The sequence below is a fragment of the Lycorma delicatula genome, chromosome 3 (assembly GCF_047948215.1).
Source record: "Lycorma delicatula isolate Av1 chromosome 3, ASM4794821v1, whole genome shotgun sequence".
Taxonomy (NCBI): Eukaryota; Metazoa; Arthropoda; class Insecta; order Hemiptera; family Fulgoridae; genus Lycorma; species Lycorma delicatula.
Window position 1 is genome coordinate 71,783,940 of NC_134457.1, and position 22,040 is coordinate 71,805,979.

General features: G+C 30.0%; 2 protein-coding genes across 4 annotated transcripts in view; one reads left to right on the forward strand and one right to left on the reverse strand.

Moving 5' to 3' along the window:
• Positions 1-14,159, reverse strand: part of S1P (membrane-bound transcription factor site-1 protease) — a 74,512-nt gene extending 60,353 nt beyond the window's left edge. The window contains exons 1-2 of one of the 2 annotated variants that reach the window (XM_075359961.1): positions 13,712-14,159; positions 2,851-3,002 (exon numbers count right to left, since the gene is read on the reverse strand). In XM_075359961.1, coding sequence (XP_075216076.1) covers positions 2,851-3,002; positions 13,712-13,898 — 339 coding nt within the window. In that variant the 5' untranslated portion in view covers positions 13,899-14,159. The remainder of the gene's footprint in view (positions 1-2,850; positions 3,003-13,711) is intronic. The other variant, XM_075359960.1, reaches the window with a different exon arrangement.
• A 4,907-nt stretch (positions 14,160-19,066) lies between these two features.
• The window catches only part of Rassf (Ras association family member), a 44,256-nt gene continuing 41,282 nt past the window's right edge, over positions 19,067-22,040 (forward strand). For both annotated transcript variants that reach the window (XM_075358893.1, XM_075358894.1), the window contains exon 1: positions 19,067-19,255. In XM_075358893.1, coding sequence (XP_075215008.1) covers positions 19,216-19,255 — 40 coding nt within the window. In that variant the 5' untranslated portion in view covers positions 19,067-19,215. The remainder of the gene's footprint in view (positions 19,256-22,040) is intronic.

Genomic DNA, 22,040 nt, shown 5'->3' on the forward strand with positions numbered 1-22,040 from the left:
CAATAAATGATACAATAACAAAAAAAAATTATATAATGTATCCAAAATAAAAATACACAAGCATAATAAAAATATATATATAACAACATTTTCAAATGTACATTCAATACAGACAATCACATTATAAAACATTTTAATAAATTTCTACAAAAAAACATGATAATCTCTCTGGCAAGTTGGCAAGTATAAAATGAAATAAAATAGCTGCAATTGTATTTAAAAACGAAAACAAACACATCATTTAAAGCCAGTTTTTTATACAATATACACAATATTAATTGGTGCTGAACATTTAATAAATAAAAAATAAATATCAAATTTCAAATTATAACCATAACCTAAAAACAAAAGTGAAATTAATAATAATAAAATATAATTAGATAAATATTATAGTTACAAATTTAAAAATAAGGGAAATTTAAGATTTTTTTAAATATTAGAGAATTTTTAAGATTTAAGGGAATTATCAAATTGCATTTAATAAAGACCTTAAATTAATTTTACTGCAATCAAATATTCCATGAGCTAGAAATAAACTGACTAGTTACAAGTATTCTTATATGTTGAATGGTAAGAGATCTTACATTCATTCTGTACACATGGGGAAACATTTTCCTTAGTAAGTAGGTCACATATTACTGTAAAAAGATAGTCACTGAGGTACTTGCCATACAAAAATTTTTTTTCTACATAATTTAAATCAACATTGATATCCATCAACATGGCTTTTCATGCTATATCATTGCTCCAAATTCAGAAACATTTGGAGCTCAGGTAGTTTTTAGCAGACTAGCAAATTAATGTTCCTTAAGGCTAAATTTAAGTTGTAAGGAAAATAATGAAAAAGTCCATGAATTATATCTTGGGTTAACGCAACCACATTAAGTCAGCTGTTGCCATAACAAATAATTCTCCTTTGATCAGTTGGCCTCGACTTTTCTTTTAAGATTGTAGACTGAAACATAATAAAACTTGATAGTGTGATGCAGCATTCACATAAGTTCACTTCAAAAATAGGCTAGCAGCACTCCCAAAACAACATGATCAAAGCCATACCGGCTGAGGATATAGTTGAATTTCTTGTACAATAATGAAGAAATATATTCTGCACTAAATCATGCTTTGATCTATGTTTGTACTTATACAGCTCTAATTCATCCCCACTAACAATCCTGTTAAGCATGTCTACTCCTTCATCAGTGAGCTGAGAGATGTTGCAGAATAGGGTTACTTGATTCCTCAATTTACCTCTTTTCCTTTATTTGATTTTGTATCCTCAGTCAGTTGTCATTGTAACCACCATAAAGAAGCATACTTTTCAGAAATTTAATAATCTATTATGTAGCTGATTGAAATATGAGAACATAACAATAAAGATGCTGTCTACTTGTTACTTGTCTAATAGTTCAAATCATCCCTACACCTGCTGCACTCTTTATTTTATCTAATCTGAAAAGGATAACCAAATTAATCTTTAATAACTTTAAAGCATCCTTTGAGGAATTTATCAACCAAGTTGTGCACCTATACATGATAAACATATAATAAAACATATGTATGATATACATATATATATAAATTAAAGAAATATTTCCAATTTATGACGTTAAATGTTTATCATATATCATACAAACATTTGTATATATATATATATATATATATATATATGTGAATACCCTTTGCACAAAATAACAATATGCTTCTCTTTAATATACTTCTCAAACAGAAATTTGTTTTTATAATTAGTTATATATCCATACATCTCTACCTTTCTTTCTTTTTTTGTTTAGCCTCCGAAACTACCATAAGGTGGTTCCAGATTCAGAGGATGATAGGTATGAATGTAAATGAAGTGTAGTCTACTACAGTCTCAGGTCGACCAACCATTGCTGAGATGTGTGATTACATACAAATCTACTTACCGACAGCTAACTGAATATTATCGATCTGAACTGTGCTGTCATACAATTAAATCTTTAGAAAACTTTCATAACTATTTTCATCTACTTTACTGTGATCTATTTACTGGCCTCCACTCACTTATGATATATTTATGTGTACACAAACACATCCTCAAGCATACACCAAATAAAAATCTAAGCATACAGAAATAAAAATGTAGGATAGAAAGTAATTCCAATCATACCTCAACAAGTAAATGTTAATTATACAAATTTATAGCTAAGATATTCTCCTTTTACTTGGGTTACTGAAATGATAAAAATCAATAATTTTTAGTGATCTATAAATGTGGATAAAAATACAAGACATTAAAAAAAAATTAATAAATTGTGCATTTTACTCATTCAGATATTTTTTTTAAAAATAAGACACAATTGATTTTGTTTGTCTGAAAAGGCTTCTTTTAATATAATTTCATAGTTTTCGTAGCACAATAATATCACACAATGAATTATCATCCCATCATATCCACAATGAACTATAGTACACTAAAACAACAATTAATTGCATCTTATAGAACCACAAAATAAACATAGAGCCAGATAAAATGAAGTATAATATATAAAAACAAAATGTCATTCATTATCTTTACCTAAAAAATACACACTATAATTTATTACAAAAAGTGTACATATAAATGTGTATATGTGCATGGGCATGCACGCGCACAAGGCAAAATGAAAATAATTTTGCTGATAAAAGAATCTTTGAATTCCTAGAAGAAGGTATAAAATTTAAAAAAAAAACACTTTTAAACAACTCTCCAATCAAGAAAATACACTTAAATGAAAAAGAATATTAAAATTATAACCAACACAAAAATAAAACACAATTAATTTAGATAGATAGGTGTACAGGAATATCAAAAATTACAAAACTAATACTCACTGTAACAACATCAAAGTCACTGGGATAATCACTAGCTGCATTATTTCTTTGTAAAATATGCCAGTTGTGTACATTACTGCCATTCAAAGCAGCTGCAACAAACTTTTCTCTTGCTTTCTGTTTATAATACCCTTTGAATGCTACAATATATTCTGGAAAAAAATAGATTGAAAAATAAATCAATGTAAATTAGATATTTAAATAAAGATATTCCAAAATAATCCAAGAAAGTTAGATAAGTTTCATCACCACTCTTTGTATTGCACATAAAATATGAACTGTGAGAAGAAAGACTGAAAGCAGGTTGCAATCCACAAGGATGAAATTCAAGATAAATATCTTAGAAAAACAAGAACAGCCAGAGTTGGTAATAATTTAGCAAGACATATTTAGGACTGGATATCACAGTTGAAAAGTAAAAGATTAAAACTACAGTGGTTCAGATATTTGGGAAAAACAGAAGAGGAAAGCTTACCAAAGAAAATGTTAGTATATTTAAATAAGGAAGATATAAACAAAGATGGATAAGCATGATGATGGGAGAGTATGGGAATACCATTAAACATCACTACTGTTTTACTGAAACAAAATCATCATTTCATTTTAAGTGTACCTATCCATTTGCTTACTCAAATATCAGGTAAATGAAAAGCAAAAGATTTTGCTAATATTTTTTTTTATAAAGGTTAACTAGACATTAGTCCATCTATTTTTTCTAAATAAAAAAGGTAGAATATTTTATTAATTTATAAGAAACTCAAAGAGTAGAATGTTACAATTAAATACTAGCATCAAATGGATATGGGAATTTAATGCATACAGCAGAAAGTGCTTCTTCTTGACTTAGTATTTCAATCCTAATTGATGAAAATGCTGAGGTAGGTTAATAGTTTTCTATTAAAACTTTTGATGCTGTAGTAATTAAAACAACATGATAGTAGTACGCAGAAGAAAGTATAGTCCAAGGTATTAACTTAGAGGCCCCATCACTTAGGTTAGTCTATAAATAATAGCTTACTGGCAAACACATAATAATTTACAGGTGTTGAAAATGACCTACATCCACTTCTATGCACTTGTCAACACATTTGACCTTGTTCCTGGGTACTCTTGTTGGTTACACCAAGTCTACTTCCTGGTTGGCATTGGTAATGTTTGCCTTCAATTCCTGCATGGTGCATGGGTTGCTCCTTAAACAATTTCTTTTAAGTAACCCCACAGAAAGAAGTCTGGACTAGTCAGATCAGGGGATTTTGGTAGCCACAATTCTTTAGAAATGATTCATCTACCAAAAACATCCTGTAGCATCTCCATAGGTAGAGCGAGCTACATGGGCAAGTGGTGCTGTTCTATAGCAACCATCAGCCACACACACTCATTTTATTGCAGTAAGGCTATGAACTGTTGAATAATCTGTTGGTAGACGGCAACATCCACATGTTTTTTTTTTAATTTTAAATAAGGGTTCTATTATTTTCTGTCTTGAAACTGCAGACCAGACACTTATTTTTTATGGGTATAGGGAAGATTCAAAGAAAATGTTCAGGTTTTCAGAACCTGAGGTCCGGTAGTTCTGACTATTAACATAGCCACCAAGGTGAAACCACGCTTTATCTGTGAAAAACACTTGATCTAAAATGCTAATGTTGCCTCTAATGAAGTTCTTGAACCAATGAAAGTAGTGAATCCTTTTAGTATAATCAGCATTAGTTAGCTCATGGAAAACCTGCTTTCCATACGAATAACATTTCAGTATTCTCCTCACTACACTGTGGGCTGAACCAATGAAGTATTCTTTTCCTGGCTTAGTCACTGCAAACATTTATGAGGAAATCTTGTAACTGCCACTTTAATGTCCTGTACAACCTGCGTTGTAAAACTGACCAGTGTCAGGCAACTTCTGATCTAACACGAAACCTGCTTCATGAAATTTTTAACTAACTGCTGAACAACACATTTCACTGGTACTTCCTTTTCAAATTTCTCCCTGAACTTTCACTGACACACAATATGATATTGTATCTCTAAATGTGTTTCAATCACAAACAAACATTTTTCAACAGTTAACTGCATTTTAACAAACAACACACAATTACCCAAACTTGTTCAAAAACCAATGATTAACAGAGTGACACTACTCAAATATGCAGGCAATAAACAGTTCTCCCCACTCCAGCTCTAGTCGAACTAACATCTTCCACATCATTTTACCATCTCACACCAATATATGCATTTAATAGTTATTTCAAACCACTGAGTGATGAACAATCTTTTAAGTTGAACAAACTGTAAAAGTATTGTCTTATGAGATATATTTGATGTTAAACTACTTATGAACAAACCTTTTTATATTTTGATGTTAGGTTCATTACATGCATGACAGAACCTTAATTATTACCACATAACACACAATTAGGTGGCAGAAGGATTTTGAGCCAATGCATATATTTGGCTAGACATTCATGGCTGATGGTTAAACCCATCATTAAATCTGTGTTTGGGTTAAACCCAAACATAGATTTAACTTTAACACAGATTTAATTTTTTTTCTGGATACATCTCTCTTGCCATTTGACACTTCTCTTAATCATTTTTCATTAACAATAACTGTGCAATAGTATAGTTAAATACACTATAGTTGTATTACTATTATGTAATGAAATATTTTACGACCAATAATTCTGCAGTCTACATAAAATAAGTATAATTAAATGATGATCTAAAAGATGTTTGTTTTTTAAAATTAATGCAAATTACACACTCACAACCTTAATTATTATAACAAATAACAGAATTAACATCAGTTAAAAATAAAGGATAATTTAATAACTGATTAAATATCATATAAATGGCACATTAACAGAGAGTAATATATATATTACTCAAAGAAAATGTTCAGGTTTTCAGAACCTGAGGTCCGGTAGTTCTGACTATTAACATAGTCAAAACATATTATAATTAATGAGAAAGGTCATAAAATTTGCTTATATATGAATATTTTATAATTTTAAACCAAAATAGAACAATTTTAAATACTGATTAACAAAACACTTTTCTTGTACTTTTTTAAATGACTTATTAAAAAAACCATTAACATAAAAAAAATAATAATAATAACATTCCTTTATCTTAACAATACTGGGTATCAGCATTTTAAACATGGCTTATCTTTTAAGTTATAGTAAACAAATTCAATAATTTTCAAAACATGCACGATCTTAAAATTTACAAATTAAGAAACTTTAATACATAAACCTCCTGATAAATAACAAAAAATAAAATTAATGACAAAAAGATAGATAAACCACTTTGCAGTTGAATGTGCATATGTGCAAACATCTATTAAAAGAATAAATAAAATGAAGTACTAATACAAAAATATAATTTTAAAAAAACAAACCAAATCTTGTTTTTGGTTATAATAAATAATTTTTAATAAATTACTTAATAACCTTTTTAGTTATGTTTGCAACAAATCTTCAGTGACTATTCTCACCCTCACATCAGCCAATGTTACTACTGGTGGACTTCATTAAATAGATTGATACATATTTGGTATGTGGTCAAACTTGCTGGATTCAAATTGTGTATCATTAAACAAAGACTCAAATAAAATATCACACAAATTAAAAAATCTATTACATTGAGGCCTTCATAACAGCAAAATTAAGAGATCATTACAAACAGAACATAAGCACCAAACAAGCACAATGACACTTGAATAAACTAAACTGTTTTGACTGCACTGTCCCACAGTGGTTAAACAGGATATAGCTTAAATCAACTTTGCAATGAGTCCTTGAACAGCCTCTACACCAAAATAGTCAATATTTATCAACCATTTTAAATAATACTCACAACCTACTAACATTAGTAAGAACCTTAATATTCTACACATATACAAGAATGAAAACTTAACACTCTTAAACATTATGAAATATATAAACACATGATATATTACTAAACAGAAATTATTCGAATCTAACACACTAAGTGTCTGTGTAATTCAAAAACCACTAATAGTAACACCAGGTCAAAACAGGAGAACAAGTTATGTAAGATGGTAGCAAAAACAACTGAAAATGTTTGATATACATTACAAAAAAAAAACTTTAAAAATAAAATCTGGCTAGCTTATCATCGTAAAAGTTAACATTTTAAAAAAATTCTTATCGTCAACCATCACGAACTAAAACTTACTAAATATTTAAAAGAATAAAAGAAAATCATGCTTTCTGTTGGCAGTGTTCAATAAACCAAAAAAAAGGTTTGTTTTAGAATCTCAGATGATTCTGTATTAATTACAAGATGAAAAAAAGTTACAACTTAAATTAATCATAAATTTCCAACCGGCAAAATAACTACTCAGGAGAATTCTGTGGAGTGAAAAAATTCAAGTAAACATTTTTTTGAATATATGTTAGAGGTATTTTGCCAGTTGGTAAATTACTAAATGAACTTTGTTCCTACCACATGGTTTCATACAAATAATACTGTTCTATGGACTTTGACAAAACCAATTTGTTCTATTAAAAATTTATATTTATTTTTATAAAAAATATAATCTCATCTCATTTAGATCAGTCATTCTCAAAGTGGGGATAACGTTGTTATCCCTTAGCATCTAGCGTTCACAACATGAACACTGGAGGCCTACAAGGGGGGGGGGGGTGGGGGGAAGGCCCACAGAAAACTGGGGTATTCAGGCGGTCTAGGAAGACAATGACTGATTAAAAATAGGAAGAAAATTATGTTTTCCTGATATTTCAAACTAAAATTAAATACCTATAACAATAGTACAAAAAATTACAGGGACACCTACATTTTATGATAAAAAATGATTGTATTCAAACTACTTTAACTCTGCAACCAAGAGGCTTGGAGACAAATAAAAAAAATTAAAACTTGAATACTCTACTTTTTGAGAGTAACTTCAGATTTCAAAAATCATCAAATTAAAAAAAACATCAGTGAGAAGAAAAGTTTTAAAAATTTGAAAGTTTTTCTTTGTGAAAATTATGGTCGATTGTTCAACAATTTCTGATAGCATTCCCATCGTCATTTTTGTCTGAACATGGATTTAGTTCTATAACAACACTGCTAACCAAAAAGAGAAATTGGCTGCATGTTACCGAACGCGGCGACTTACAGCTGTTTTTAAATAAATTCGATCCTGATATTAACAAATTCACTAAAGCACATCAGATTCATCCTTCATGTTAATGTAAGTGTAATTTTTTAATTGAAAGCTTTGTTTTAATTATTGTATTGGTATACTGAATATACTCTCACTCTTGTTGTTATATAACTATATAGATAGAATTGTAATTTTTTTGGAAGTAATTTTAATAGATACTTACAAATATGATTAAATATGTGTTTTAATTGATCTCATTTAAAATGTAAGTTTCAACTCAAAAATAGGATATGCCACGTTTAAAAACAATAATTGCAATTGCTGTTTTTAAGAGCCCATCTTAAAAACAGCAATTACAATTATTATTTTTAACAGATGGTAAGTTTAATCATTTAGGGAGGCACTAGAAAATTTTTGATTCTCAATGTGGGCACTAGACGAAAAAATTTGAGAATCAATGATCTAGATGATGAACCCCAGAACTTAGTACTGACCAATGAGTAACAGAAATTATCAATTTACATTACAACTACTCTCATTAATATAACATTTTTTACTGTTATAGTAAAAATGTTTTTTAATTAATTTTTTACAACTATAATGTACATGGTGATTCCCAAAAAGGTTATTATACCACTTAGGTGTAGTGATGATTTGATGATTGTTATTAAGTAATATTAATTAACTTTTTTTCCTATATTCACGTTTAAAGGTAGATTTATTTTAATTTATTACTAAATTACATAACATAAGATCCTGGATTACTGCATATACAGTTGTAGAAGTCTACATAATGTATTTACGTAGGACGTAGGATTTTCAAAGATACACAAAAATATGTTTTTGAAGCTGTTTTAAACATAGTTTTTTTAATCAATATTCCCTCCAGTTACTCACAGATGATTTCATCTTAAAGTAATTCTGATAAATGTAATGTAAAACAATTCACTGAAATTCCATAGAAAATGCTTTATCTTAGTAATGTATTAAGAATAGTATAATATACAATAATAGAAAATTATCACTACTTCTTACTGACTAATTTATTATCATATATTATTTAACAATAAAATTGGTATTTATACATTTACTAGTTCACCTGTTTTTATCTATTAAGCTTAACTAGAAATGAATGTATTCACAATTTGTTTATTATTAAATTTAACCCTTTAATAGTAAAGTTCTTTCAGACCAATAATATTCTTCTGACTGTCTTGAGAAATGGGCATTTCCATTTTTCATTATCATTCGCTTTATCTTCCTAATTTATATCAATGGATATTTTTCTGTAAGTAGAACTAGTTAAATGAGTAATTGCAATGCACAGTTAACTACTATTTTGGTTAAAATTTACAGGTTTGGTTCTACCCATGAAGTGATGCAAAAATTTTTTCAGCTTTTTCAGTCACTCAGTTTTTGTATAGGACCCTGTAAAAAAGTGCAAAAAGCAGGGTTTGGTAACTACAAAATACATTTCTCAGCTCCTATAAGAGGTAAAGTGCTCATTTCGGTATCATTTTAAAGCTCTTGAAATGGGTTTTCATATATGTCACTTGGCAAGGTTTTGTGATATTAACAGTTCAAGGTCACACAAAAAAAAAAAACATTATTTGACTTTGAATATATCCAAGAATCAGGTACAAGTGAGGATGTTTTCATTTTCTAACAACTCAACAGTAGCAAACACAACAAACATTGGGGATGCTCTTGAATTCACAGAAATGGTTGGGTTCTTGATCTGCAGGTATGATGGACACTGGTAGCTGGGGTGTATTCTAGACTCAAATGAGGAAACTCAAACACTGAAGATGAAGTTCTCACATCCACATGGACCTTCACCTTTCCTTCCACTACCTAGACTTTGAGGATGTTCTTAATGTACAAAGGAGTGATGTTACTTCAAAAGTAGATACCAGGATAAATTCAACAGGAAGAGTTTATAACCTCTCAAAGCAAGAAGTGGACAATGCTAACCAGAAATTTTAAAAAGAAGTTTACAGAAGAATTACACTGTGTAATTCTTCTGTAAATATGTTTGGAAGCTATATGAATTACAGTTAAGTGGTGAGTACTCACAAGTTCACTATTTTATTTCACCATGATCACATTGCAATCCCATTATGAAATGTTTACCACATGTATAACACATTCGGAAGCTAAAAATATATTTTTTTAAATTTAAAAAAATACATTTTGGATATATTCAAGGGCAAATAAATTTTTTGGTTACCTTGAAATATTAATATCACAAAATCTTGCCAAGTGATATATCAGATGAAAGCCCATCCCAAGAGCTTTAAAATGACACCAAATTTATCTCTAGCTCTTATAGGAGCTGAGAAAATTGTTTTTTTGTAATTACCTGAACCTTGGTTTTTGGCAATTTTTTCACTTTTTTTACAGGATCCTACACAAAAACCTGAGTGACTGAAAAATCTGAAAATTACATTTTTTCGCATCAGTTTATAGATATGATCAATCCTGTGAATTTTGTTGAAACTGGTGATGGTCAAGTCGTGAGGCTTGTTGATTGGAAATGGAATGACCTATAGATCATTAATATCTGAATGAGTTATCATTTTCTTTGATCATTTGTCACATGAAAAGAAGTACATTTACAAAAATATTTACCATGAACGATGCATTCATGAATAAATTAAATGTTTAAGAACATGAAAAACCAAAAGCTATTTCTAGGAAGCTCTGAGATATAATGTATAATGTAATTCCAAAAATAATATGAAGACTGAATATTACTGAGAAAAATGTAAATCATACTACTGCTCACCAAAATGTTACTGCACTATGCAAAGAAGGTAGAGTTATGGTAAAAAATTTTAAATTAGTAATTTTTCTATTTCATGCTGAATTATTACAACTAAATATTATACTTTAAGAGGCTTAAAAATAACCTAGAAATATTTATAACAAAATATAAATTAAAAAAAAAATTAGAATAATATAATTAATGTTACAAATAAGACAATTATTAATAGGGTTAAATATGACAAAATAAAATAATCAAGATTAATGTAGTACGGATTGATTATGTCACTACAATAGGGGTGCAGTAGAAGAGTATAAACTCAGTGCTTCTTCAAACATTACAATAAATGGGTCAACATCTACTGTGGATTTATATCACATAAACTCCACAAAAAAAACACTTTTTAGAGCCATATTGATTTTTGTTTTTGAATTTCCACACAATTGTTCAATATTTTGTTCATGCACTCAAGTGACCACATCAACAAAACTGAAGCAATAATTAACATTGATATGAGCTAAACTCTCCCACTTTATTCTGAAATTCAGGAACTGATGTTTATTATACCTGCCATTAGGTCAGAGAAAAGAATTAGGTATTGCAGAAAAAATCTTAAGTAGGCAAAAGGTTGCTTTAGTTGCTACTGAAAATAAAGCTTAAAAACCTGTCAAGTGGTATCAGATTCAAAAGCATATTCTATACTGTTGATGAATACCAAGGTTTATTATAGATAAACCGTGAATTAAATATTTTCAAATCAAATCCAGATGAAATTCTTTAGTTTAAGTTGTTGATTTGAGCAATGCAAGAGATGACAAACACAGAAATATGTTTAAATCACTTTCTTATTATAGAAACATAATATAAATATTCCACATACATTAGTTTATGGTAAAAAAAAATTAGTTTATGGTTTATTTTCAAGAATAGAAAAAAAATTTGTTATTAACATACAAGTACCACAATTACTCGTATTAATATTATGTACTGTTTAATATCAGATTACAATTTTCTTTTTTTAAGTTTATACTAAGATTACAACTCAATCACACAGTGCAATGGCCTAGCAAAAAATAAAATCAGACATGCATATAGGTACTAATTGGCTTTGTTCACACTTTATACATGTCTAAGAATATGTTAATAAAACTCAATTCCTATCTTTAAAAAAATAATTTATATCAAACTTCCAACAAAAATTTTTCAACTTAATTTAAAATCTACCTACAACTTGCATCAACTTTAAATTCAACTTAGCCTTGTCATACACTCACTATAGACATTGGTCAAAGTTAGTTTCAAAATTTTTTTAATCAACAAATATTATTTCTTCAATTATTTTTGGAAATAATATGGGATACTATAATGTGTATTTTTTCTTCTGCAATTCACCCATTTATACACTAAACATGCAAATCCTTTTGAAACTTCATTCAATTAATTAACTGAACAAAGGTTTCATACTCTCTGAACTGGCTGATGCAATAAGCATCTTTTGATAATTAAACTAATAAAGAAGAACTAGCAATAAATAATTAAAGAAAAATTATAACCTAAACGGCAATTTTTCAGTAGTATGAATTAGAATGATACAAAAATGTTGGGGCTTGGACTAGAAAAATAAACTAACAAAATTTGCTTTGAAGCAGCTTAACATGTATAAAAAAAAGTAATCATATACAGTTACAGAATCTCCACTGATTTTGATAAAATTTGAAATATAACTTATTACCTAAGTTATTCTTTACAACTGAAATTATTCTTCGGAAACACCTTTCACCTAAATTATGTTCTCATAAGTTACACACTACCTGCACCCAAAATTTCATTATTTTACATATACACAAGTACATACATTATTTGCTGACTAAATAATTTGGTTTTAATTAAATATGGTTAAGAAAATTAAATTTGCTTAGGGTAAAGTTAGGTAAACTTCAGCAGAAGTCTTGAATTGTGATTTCATCAGATAAATGATTTCAGTCAAATTTATAAATTTTTGATAAACAAACCCAATCTAACATAACCTTAAGCTCTAAACTTAATTGAATTTCATTGAAACCAAATTATTTAGTCTGAAAATAAAGTATATTAGTGCTGAATTACAGTAGTTATTACAGACAGAGAATTACACAAGTTTTGGTGAGGGAACTGTATAACTTACAAGGCATGTAACTCAGGTGATAAGTATTTCTGACAAATAATTTCAATTTTAATGAATAACTTATATTACAAATTTCATCAAAATCAGAGGTAGTCCAAAACTGTGTATAATTACTATAAAAAATATAGCAAAGCTTTCCTGTATCTGAAAGCATACCACACAATAACAAGCAACATGAACGGTATTCAAGGGTATGTAAGAACGCCAATGACTACCTATTCGAAAGAATACAGACATTGTATTAAGGTAGTTAGAAAAGCAGCTAATATTTTTATAATTAAAAATAATGTTGCAAATGGGCCATGAAAAGAAGGATGATACTTACTCCATCATGGCCAATTATCTCAATAATTAAAAAAGTGAAAATAATTTTTAAGTTCAAAGGAGTATTCTTTTTCTGGCTGTACCTTTCTGAGAATCTTAATAACATAAAAGGTTAGAACCTTTTATGTAAAATGTTGCTAAAGATTTTCCACTAAAAAAATATACTGTTTCATAAAATTCAAATTTTCTATTATAAGGAAAAGACAGAAATGAATAATATAGCGTGTACAAGGCTAAGATCAATGGAACTCAAGGTACAAAATTAAAATAAATAAAATTGGGCTAAATTACTAAAAAAAAGTTATTTTATTTTATTAACGAAGAAATTAGAAACAATATATCTGTACTCAAATTAACAACAGATACCCAAACAAAAAATTCTTCAACTGAATTTCACATCAGGGCAGAACATACAAAAAAAGTTTTTCATGCACAAGTAAATTTATCAAGCCAACGAGCATAAACTTACCATTTTTAACTATTTGGCTAGAAAACGACACTTTAACTACTTGGGATGAATTGCTATTACAAGGAACTTCAGTAACACTTTCTTCACTTAAATTATCATTAAGTCCCATAGCGTTATGATGCAAAATTAGCAAAAGAAATGGAATCGCTCTGAAGTACCACTGTCGTAAGCGTACTTTTAATTTCATTATTTTCGTTCATAAACAAGTTCATGAGTAAATATAGTGTGTAATAAACATAACCTCAAATTAAATTAGCTACATAACACACAACATGAGATAACAACTAGGTATTTGCACTTTTAAAGCACAGAAACAATCCAATAACACAAATAAGTACATATTTAAAAGGATATTTAATATGTAATAAATCATACACAACATAACTAACTCAACGCAATCAAGTTGATTTCAGACTGCACGCCTCATCTACTACCGAGTATAAGTAGTCAGGCACATTAGACAGGTTAGCCACATTAAAAAATCTCACAGTTTCAGAAACTGTTTTCCATTATTTTATAATAATAAATTTTATCCTTTGTAGATCAACTCTTTTTGTGAAACTTTAATTCCTATAATTAACCAATTAATAACTGCACAAAATGTTTGTTTACGAATATTTCAATCATAAATTTATATTAATCGCAAACAGTAAATAGTTCTCCAGTTTAACACCAGTAACCACATTGAACACTGAAAGCGACGGCATAGCCGTTATTTATACAGTCAACAACTTTTATTGGAAAATTATTTCGGAAGACGATTATATGGGAAATTGAAAATATGATTACATTAAGCTACAAAAACATTTATTTAAAGTAGATTTAGGTCGATTATTAAAAATTAATGATTTAATTCGAATTCCATCCAACAGGTTCCGTTGAATTGTGACCCCCGGAGTCTGTAGATTTACTTTTACAGAATCGTAAATATCATCTAGGTTCTCTTAATTTGACCTGCCCGGCGTGTTCAATTCTTTTACGGAAGTTCCAGAGTTTTTCTTTGTCTCTCTTGTATATTTGTAGTTTCTTCTAGGCCAAAGTTGACCTGCTGCTCAGTTGACCATTACGATAGTGGTTTCTTTGTATTTTTTTAATTTATCATATAGTTACCTACAGTACGAAGCCATCTCTTTATTATGCGAGGATAAAGACCCTTTAACTTCTCACTTTGCTCTCACCTTCTCATTCGTTATTCGGCGTCTCTATTTAAATCTGGCAATTTGGCTCAAAACTTACACATCTTTTCTTCTTTTAGTTAATCACTACTCTCTACAATGAAAAGATAGCATAACTGGTAATTCTACAGTTAAACAAAACCGTGTTTTTAGTTTCATTCCAGTCCTGTAACTTTTTAATTTATTCATTATTGTATATCCTAGCACCATTCTTTCCTGGAGTTCCTCCTAGTAACTATAATAAGAATAAAATATTTATAACTCCTTAACCGTTCCAGTAATTACGAATAACAGAATAGTATTTTTTTTAAATATCCTTTCAATTTTCATAATCTTTGCTTTGAGTTTATGTTAAATTTTAATAGTTCTAGCACATTGCACTGTTGACAGTTTTGTAAAGTAGTACTTCTGCTACTTTTTTTCCAGTATTTTGGAGTTCACTTTTCAACACGCAACTGATTATTGAAGTTAAATATTTTAAGTTAAAGTATTACTTTCTTCCTTTTCTGATACATGATCTATTCATAGTTCCTAGATCCTTGACATGAATATGTTGTAATAGTCAATTTCTTTTTTCCCCATTTTTGGGATTAAAAAAAACCCCTATTCTTAAAGAACGTAACATCAACCCATTGGTGATTTATATATACCTTTTTTTCTTTTTCCTGTTTAGCCTCCGGTAATTACCGTTTAGATAATTCTTCAGAGGATGATATGTAGTATGAGTGCATATGAAGTATAAAGTCTTGTACATTCTCAGTTCGACCATTCCTGAGATGTGTGGTTTAATTGAAACCCAACCACCAAAGAACACCGGTATCCACGATCTAGTATTCAAATCCGTGTAAAAATAACTGGCTTTACTAGGACTTGAACGCTGTAACTCTCGACTTCCAAATCAGCTGATTTGGGAAGACGCGTTAACCGCTAGACCAACCCGGTGGGTGATTATATATACCTATTTTATGATTATATTACATATACCAATGATACGTCTTATGACTACATTATAGTAGCCCCAGAATACGGGCGCCCAAAGAATACATTTATGTTGTTATGTGTTCAATTCTTTCCACTTAAGTTGATTACATGTATAAAAATGCTTAATGACTCAAACTTGTAAACAATAACAGTTCCTAAACGGAATGATTAATGCTCTGATTGGTATTACATACAAGCCTATACAAATTTAAACATGCAGTTAGAAATGATGTCTTTCGTCACGACTATATTTAGATCCGTCATTCGTAGTACACAATGTGTGCGTAAAGAAATAAACAGAATCCAGTTTATATCGTGTTCAGTGAAGGTATTCCGATAACATTTTTGTGCGGTCATATTAATTTATAATTACTCAATGTTATTCGCAAATTTCTTGTAATATATTATTTTGTTGTTTTATTTTTGTTGCTGTATTATTAGTACGGTTTGCTACGGCAGAATTTAAATCCGTAGTTAAGAAAAAAAATTGAGTCAAGCACGTGAAACTACCAATGTTTATGATTTTATGAAAAAAGTAGGTAAATTAACTGACGACAAACATATAATTGGCATTCAAAAATGCGAAGAAAGAACTGCTGCTGCTTGTGGGATATTAAAAAAATCAGTAGAACAGAAGAGAAAAAAACTCAGGTTCAAAAACTCAGAAGAGAAACAAAAAAGACATATTCTTCAGTCAGTATCCCAATCGTGTACTTTCAGCACGCCGAAAAAGTATAAACGACGTTCGAAACCTGTCAGTGGATTGGACAGTTTTGAGTTAGGTGTGGTTAAAAGAACAGTTAATGAATTTCATTCAAAGAAGAATGAATTACCTACTTTAAAAAATAAGATAAGAACTTCATTCATCTATTGATTTTAAAGGCAGTGAATCAACTTTAGCCGTTATTTTGAAAGTTAGGTTTCAAATGGCGTAAAACTGAAAATAACAGAAAACCTTTAATTGAGAAATCCGATATCAGGTGGAAGAGAAATAAATATTTGCAGGCAATGGCTAAGTACAGAAAGCAATGCTACAATTGTTTATTTGAATGAAACGTACGTTTTAAGTTCGCATTATTGGACAGTCATGGTATGATGGTATTGTTGAGGGATTTCATGTGCCGATTAATAAAGGTGACCGTTTAATAGTATAATTCATGCTGGAGGAAAAATCGGTTTTATAGCGAACGCATTACCTACTTAGAAAGCCAATTAGAAAAGCGGCAATTACCATGACAACATGAATACAGAGACTTTCATGAAATGGGCGCGTGAAAATTGATTCCAAATCTTCCACCAATGTCAGTAGTAGTTGTTGATAACGCTCCTTATCACAATTCAGGTTTTGATAAAGCGCTAAATTCTAACTACAGAAGAAAAGATATGACCGATTGGCTGGAGAAAACCCATATTCCGTATAGTCCAAAAATGCTGAAACCACAGTTATATGAATTAGTAACGTTACATAAAACTAAAGTACAAAATATCACTTGGATGAACTTTTGAAAAGACATGGGCATCGTGTTCTTAAACTCCCACCGTACCATCCTTATTTGAATCCGGTCGAGACGGTATGCTCAGCTGTAAAATGTCATAACAACATTTTCTTTCATAAATGTTGAAACATTAACTACGGAGATAATTAATTCCATGAATGAAGATGACTGGAAACTCTATTGTGAAAAAGTAAAAAAGAGTATGTAAAACTGGAACCACTGATAGATGAAATGACAGAACGTTATATTATACGTGTAGACTCTGATAGTGAAAATGAAAGTGATAGTGATTCGTTTAGCGAGGATGGTGAACTTGATAGAAGTTTGAATTTGGAAGATGAAGAAAATTCAAGTAAGCTTTTGTTTATTATTAAAAATTAATAATTTAGTACTAATAAAGGTTATAAAAGAATTAATTACGTATTGTTTATAATTAGTATATGTAAATATGACAGTTATTACCGCGTACAATATGATAATAAGTAATACTTCGAGTTGATATTTACAGGCTGAATAATGATCTATCGGTTAACGTGTCTTCCCAAATCAGTTGATTTGGAAGTCGATAGTTCCAGCGTTCATGTCCTGGTAAAGGCAGTTACTTTTTTACGGATTTAACACTAGATCGTGGATACCGGTGTTCTTTGGTGGTTGGATTTCAATTAACCACACATCTCAGGAATGGTCGAACTGAGAATGTACAAGACTATACTTCATTTACACTCATGCATATCATCCTCTGAAGTAATACCTGAACGGTAATTCCCAGAGGCTAAACAGGAAAAAGAAGTATATATATCTTAGCTATGATTATATAATGTATGAATAAATAGAATTCATTCATTACCTTTTATGTTTTGTTCTTCTTGGTGGTCTACTACTACCAGTTGACTATTCGGCACTGAATTTTTTCAAACATGGCACATAAATTTGTATTGCCTATTTTTGTTATGTCTTCTGAAAGTTACAGATATGACATAGGATATTATATATGAGATAATCATATAAAATATCCTATGATGTAGAATAATCAATATAGGATCTTGTTCCGAGTATACTAGTTTTCTTTTCTAGTAACTACCAGAGCACAATTTCAGGTGTTCAGAACTTACTTGAATCGTGATTTTTATTATTTTACAAAAGTCTAAAATTTTATCACGTTGATTAATAACATCTGGCGTGACCGAATAAAATATAAGTCAGAAATTACTTAAGCTTATCAGACCTGAAACCGATTTGAATATACTTAAGGAATAGAAATCGCTTTTAAAAGGAAAGTATTCTTAGCTATCTCATAATATTTCATCCGGAGGTCTCCAGGAAATCTCGTTGAGACATGGCAATTTCAGACGCTACAAAATTGCCATTTTATCTTGTCCTCTGAAGCAATACCTAAAGGAGGGTTAAATAAATATCTTAAAATATAATATGCACTGAAACAAAATATTGATATTGTCAGCATGGTATCTACCTTTACTATAATGAAATACGCTAAAAAACACCTGATAAAAAACAAATTATTTGTGACCACAAAATTTAACGAAATAAAGTTGATAATAATTTAAAGAAATTTTGTTGCATTTATTACTTATTTTTGAATATTATTATCACTCTCTACCGTAAGAGTGCACCACTAATCTCTAAACCGATGTCCTTAAAATTGGTGGATTTTGTTCGCACTACTAATAAATATCTGTGTAGCGTTGGTGCAATATGATTGAGAGGTGTGTTAGTGTGAGAATTTGAGCTTGAACATAATTGATTGTCATGTTTTGTGATGTTTGTACATAATGATATTGATTTCTAATTTATTTATAGCGTATTTTAAAAATTATAGAATTATTATGTAACTATGTGGAATTGTCATAAGTGTGGAAAACCCGTTTATTTCGGTAAGTATTTGGAAAATCGTGCATTTGACAGATTAATCAAGGTTAATGATCTTACTTAATTATCATGTTTGCTTGTTTGAGATGATAATCTACAGCCCTGTTTTAGAAGTAGGAAGTATTTTTTTTATTTTTAACAAAAACGTTAAATTACAGTACTGGAATAATCTTTTGAATTAATAGCTGCTGCCTTAATACATTTATTTGTTAAAACCTTTTGTTTGTTTTTTGTTAGTATATTATTTTATTTATTGTTAATTCCCAACAAGTTTTTAGAATAACTGAAGTTATTGAAATAATAGAGAATTCTTTTCAAAGAAATAACTTTATTGTTTAATAATAAAGTGTAATTTTACTTAAATAAGTAAAATACAAAATACATTACTTGAGTTTTTGAGGAATGTTGTACATAACAAAAGGTACATGCCTGAGTATAATTTAAATAAGATTTATAATAGCCTAACATTTTGGCTTTCAAGAAAGGTTTTTCATATATTTCCAACAAATATAAACATGCCAGCACTCTTAATGTCCACCCATATCTCTTCCTTCATGTAATTATTCCATTCACCATGCTTCCCAATTATTGAAAGATTCTACCTCCTTTAATGTCGTCCCTACTCCTAAGAGAATCATCAGTATCTCCTTTCCCCTTGCTATCACCATATACTCAGTGCCTTCTTCACCAGGATCCCAACAAACTCTCCCCATTATCCACAAATGCCAGAATTCTCACCATTGCACGAGTTCATACTTCCCTTCCCATTGCTACAACCCTCTTTATTGACTTTTCCAGTACCAGATTAAAGAAATACAATTTTCTTGCTTAACCAGTTTTCTTCTCGTCCACCTTTACTTTACACACTGTTGTCAATGTGCATTCTGACAAGTCTAGCTAATTTATCCGGTATTCCTGCTTCTTCTGTAATCTCAAAAATCCCTTATCTGTACTTTCATATGCTTTCATGAAATCCACAAACACACAGTAAGTCTTTTATTATATTACAAGATCTTCTCAATCATCTGTCTGAGCATGAATATCTGATCCACTATAACTTGTTTGTGCAGAAACCTGCCTGATGTCCTAGGTTTTCCTCAATTTAAGGGCGCAGTTTCTGCTACAACAGTTAGGAGAAGACCTTATATGTACTGCATGGAGTGATATTCCTCTGTAATTCACGCATTCCAACTTCCTTGTATATTGGGCATATTATATATATATCTCTCCACTTCTGGGACACTTTCTCTTACCTCCTCATTTTGATAATCATCCTATACACAGCATCTAAATATGTTTCAGTGGCATATTTTTCTAACTCTATCTTTATGTTATCAGTTCCTCTGCCTTGTTATTTTGAATCCTTTTAAGTACAACCACTATGACTTTTCTCATTGGTTTTTCCATCAGAGATTAAAGTCAAAAATCATTCTTCTGTTCTCAATTCCACAGGATTATTGAGCAGCTCCTGGAGGTAATTTCTCTATAAGTAGAGTTGCTCCCCCACTTCAGTCACCAGCTCGCCCCTTTTGTTCTCCATCATCTTTACAAGTGGTATTAACTTTTTTTAAAGGATCTTATAGCTTTATAAAAGTCACGATAATTGTTTTTACTCCTATTTTTTTGTGCCTTAACCAGGTATTCATTTATAAATTTACATTTCTTTCTTGTGAGTGTATACTGTATGTCTACAGGCTGTTTTTAAATTCCTTTTCATCCTCTTGACCGTTACTTGTCAACACTATCTGCTTGAATTTTTTCCTTTTCATAACAGCTTTCCCCACATTTCTCATTGAATCATGCCTGTTCTATTTCTGACCATCCACTTTTAAATGGCACAACTTCTAATGTACCATCCCTTAAACTTTTCCAATTCCTCATCACAACCATCTCCTGTTGATCATTTAATGTTTGTAAGTTGTTTTTTAGCTGTAGTTTGAAATTTTTCCTCCCCAGCTCATTTCCCAGTAAATTAATATATCTTATTCCACTTTTTCATACCATTTCTTTTGGTAACTAACCAGCAGCTCATCCCCTGTCACTTTAATCAACATTAGCTAATGATCACTACCCTTCTCTGCCCCTCTTATTACGTTCACATTCTCTATTCCACATGCATATCTTCTGCCCACTAATATTAGATGAATTTGATTTACATAACTTCTATCAGAGATCTTCCAAGACCGTAAATGAATACTTTTATGCGAGAACATAGTGCTTATTATTGACGTAATGTTTGCCTCCACAAAACCTTAGGTCATTATTGTTTGTGTTTTCATGCAGGCTGTAGTTCCCCCAGGCGTCTGGTTCCTATCTATTTTTGTATTTGCATCACTTACAACCATCATCATGTCATTTTGTGGTACCCTATTGTAGGCTTGGCCGGCAGTCTCGTAGAATATGCCCTTACCATCTTCCTAATACCTCCTCCCCATCTTCAGTAGAGGCGTGTATTGAAAGAATAGATATGTCTGAACCCCTCCCCACATCCTGAAATAGTATAATCTTTCATTAATTGACTCACATTTGATAACATTCTGAGTTAAAGTGTTTTTAACTGTTATTCCTGTTCCAAACTGTCCTCCTCTTGTTCTCCTGTAGCACTATGAAAGATAGTATAATATTTACACTTATGTATGCCTTATATATGCAATTTTTACTTTTAATTTACACCTAAAAATATTTGAATCTAAGAAAATTTTTATTTTATTTCTGTTTTGATTTAATTGGAAAAGGACTTTTAACAATTTTAAATCTCATGTATAGTATAGGGTTTTTAATTTTAATGTG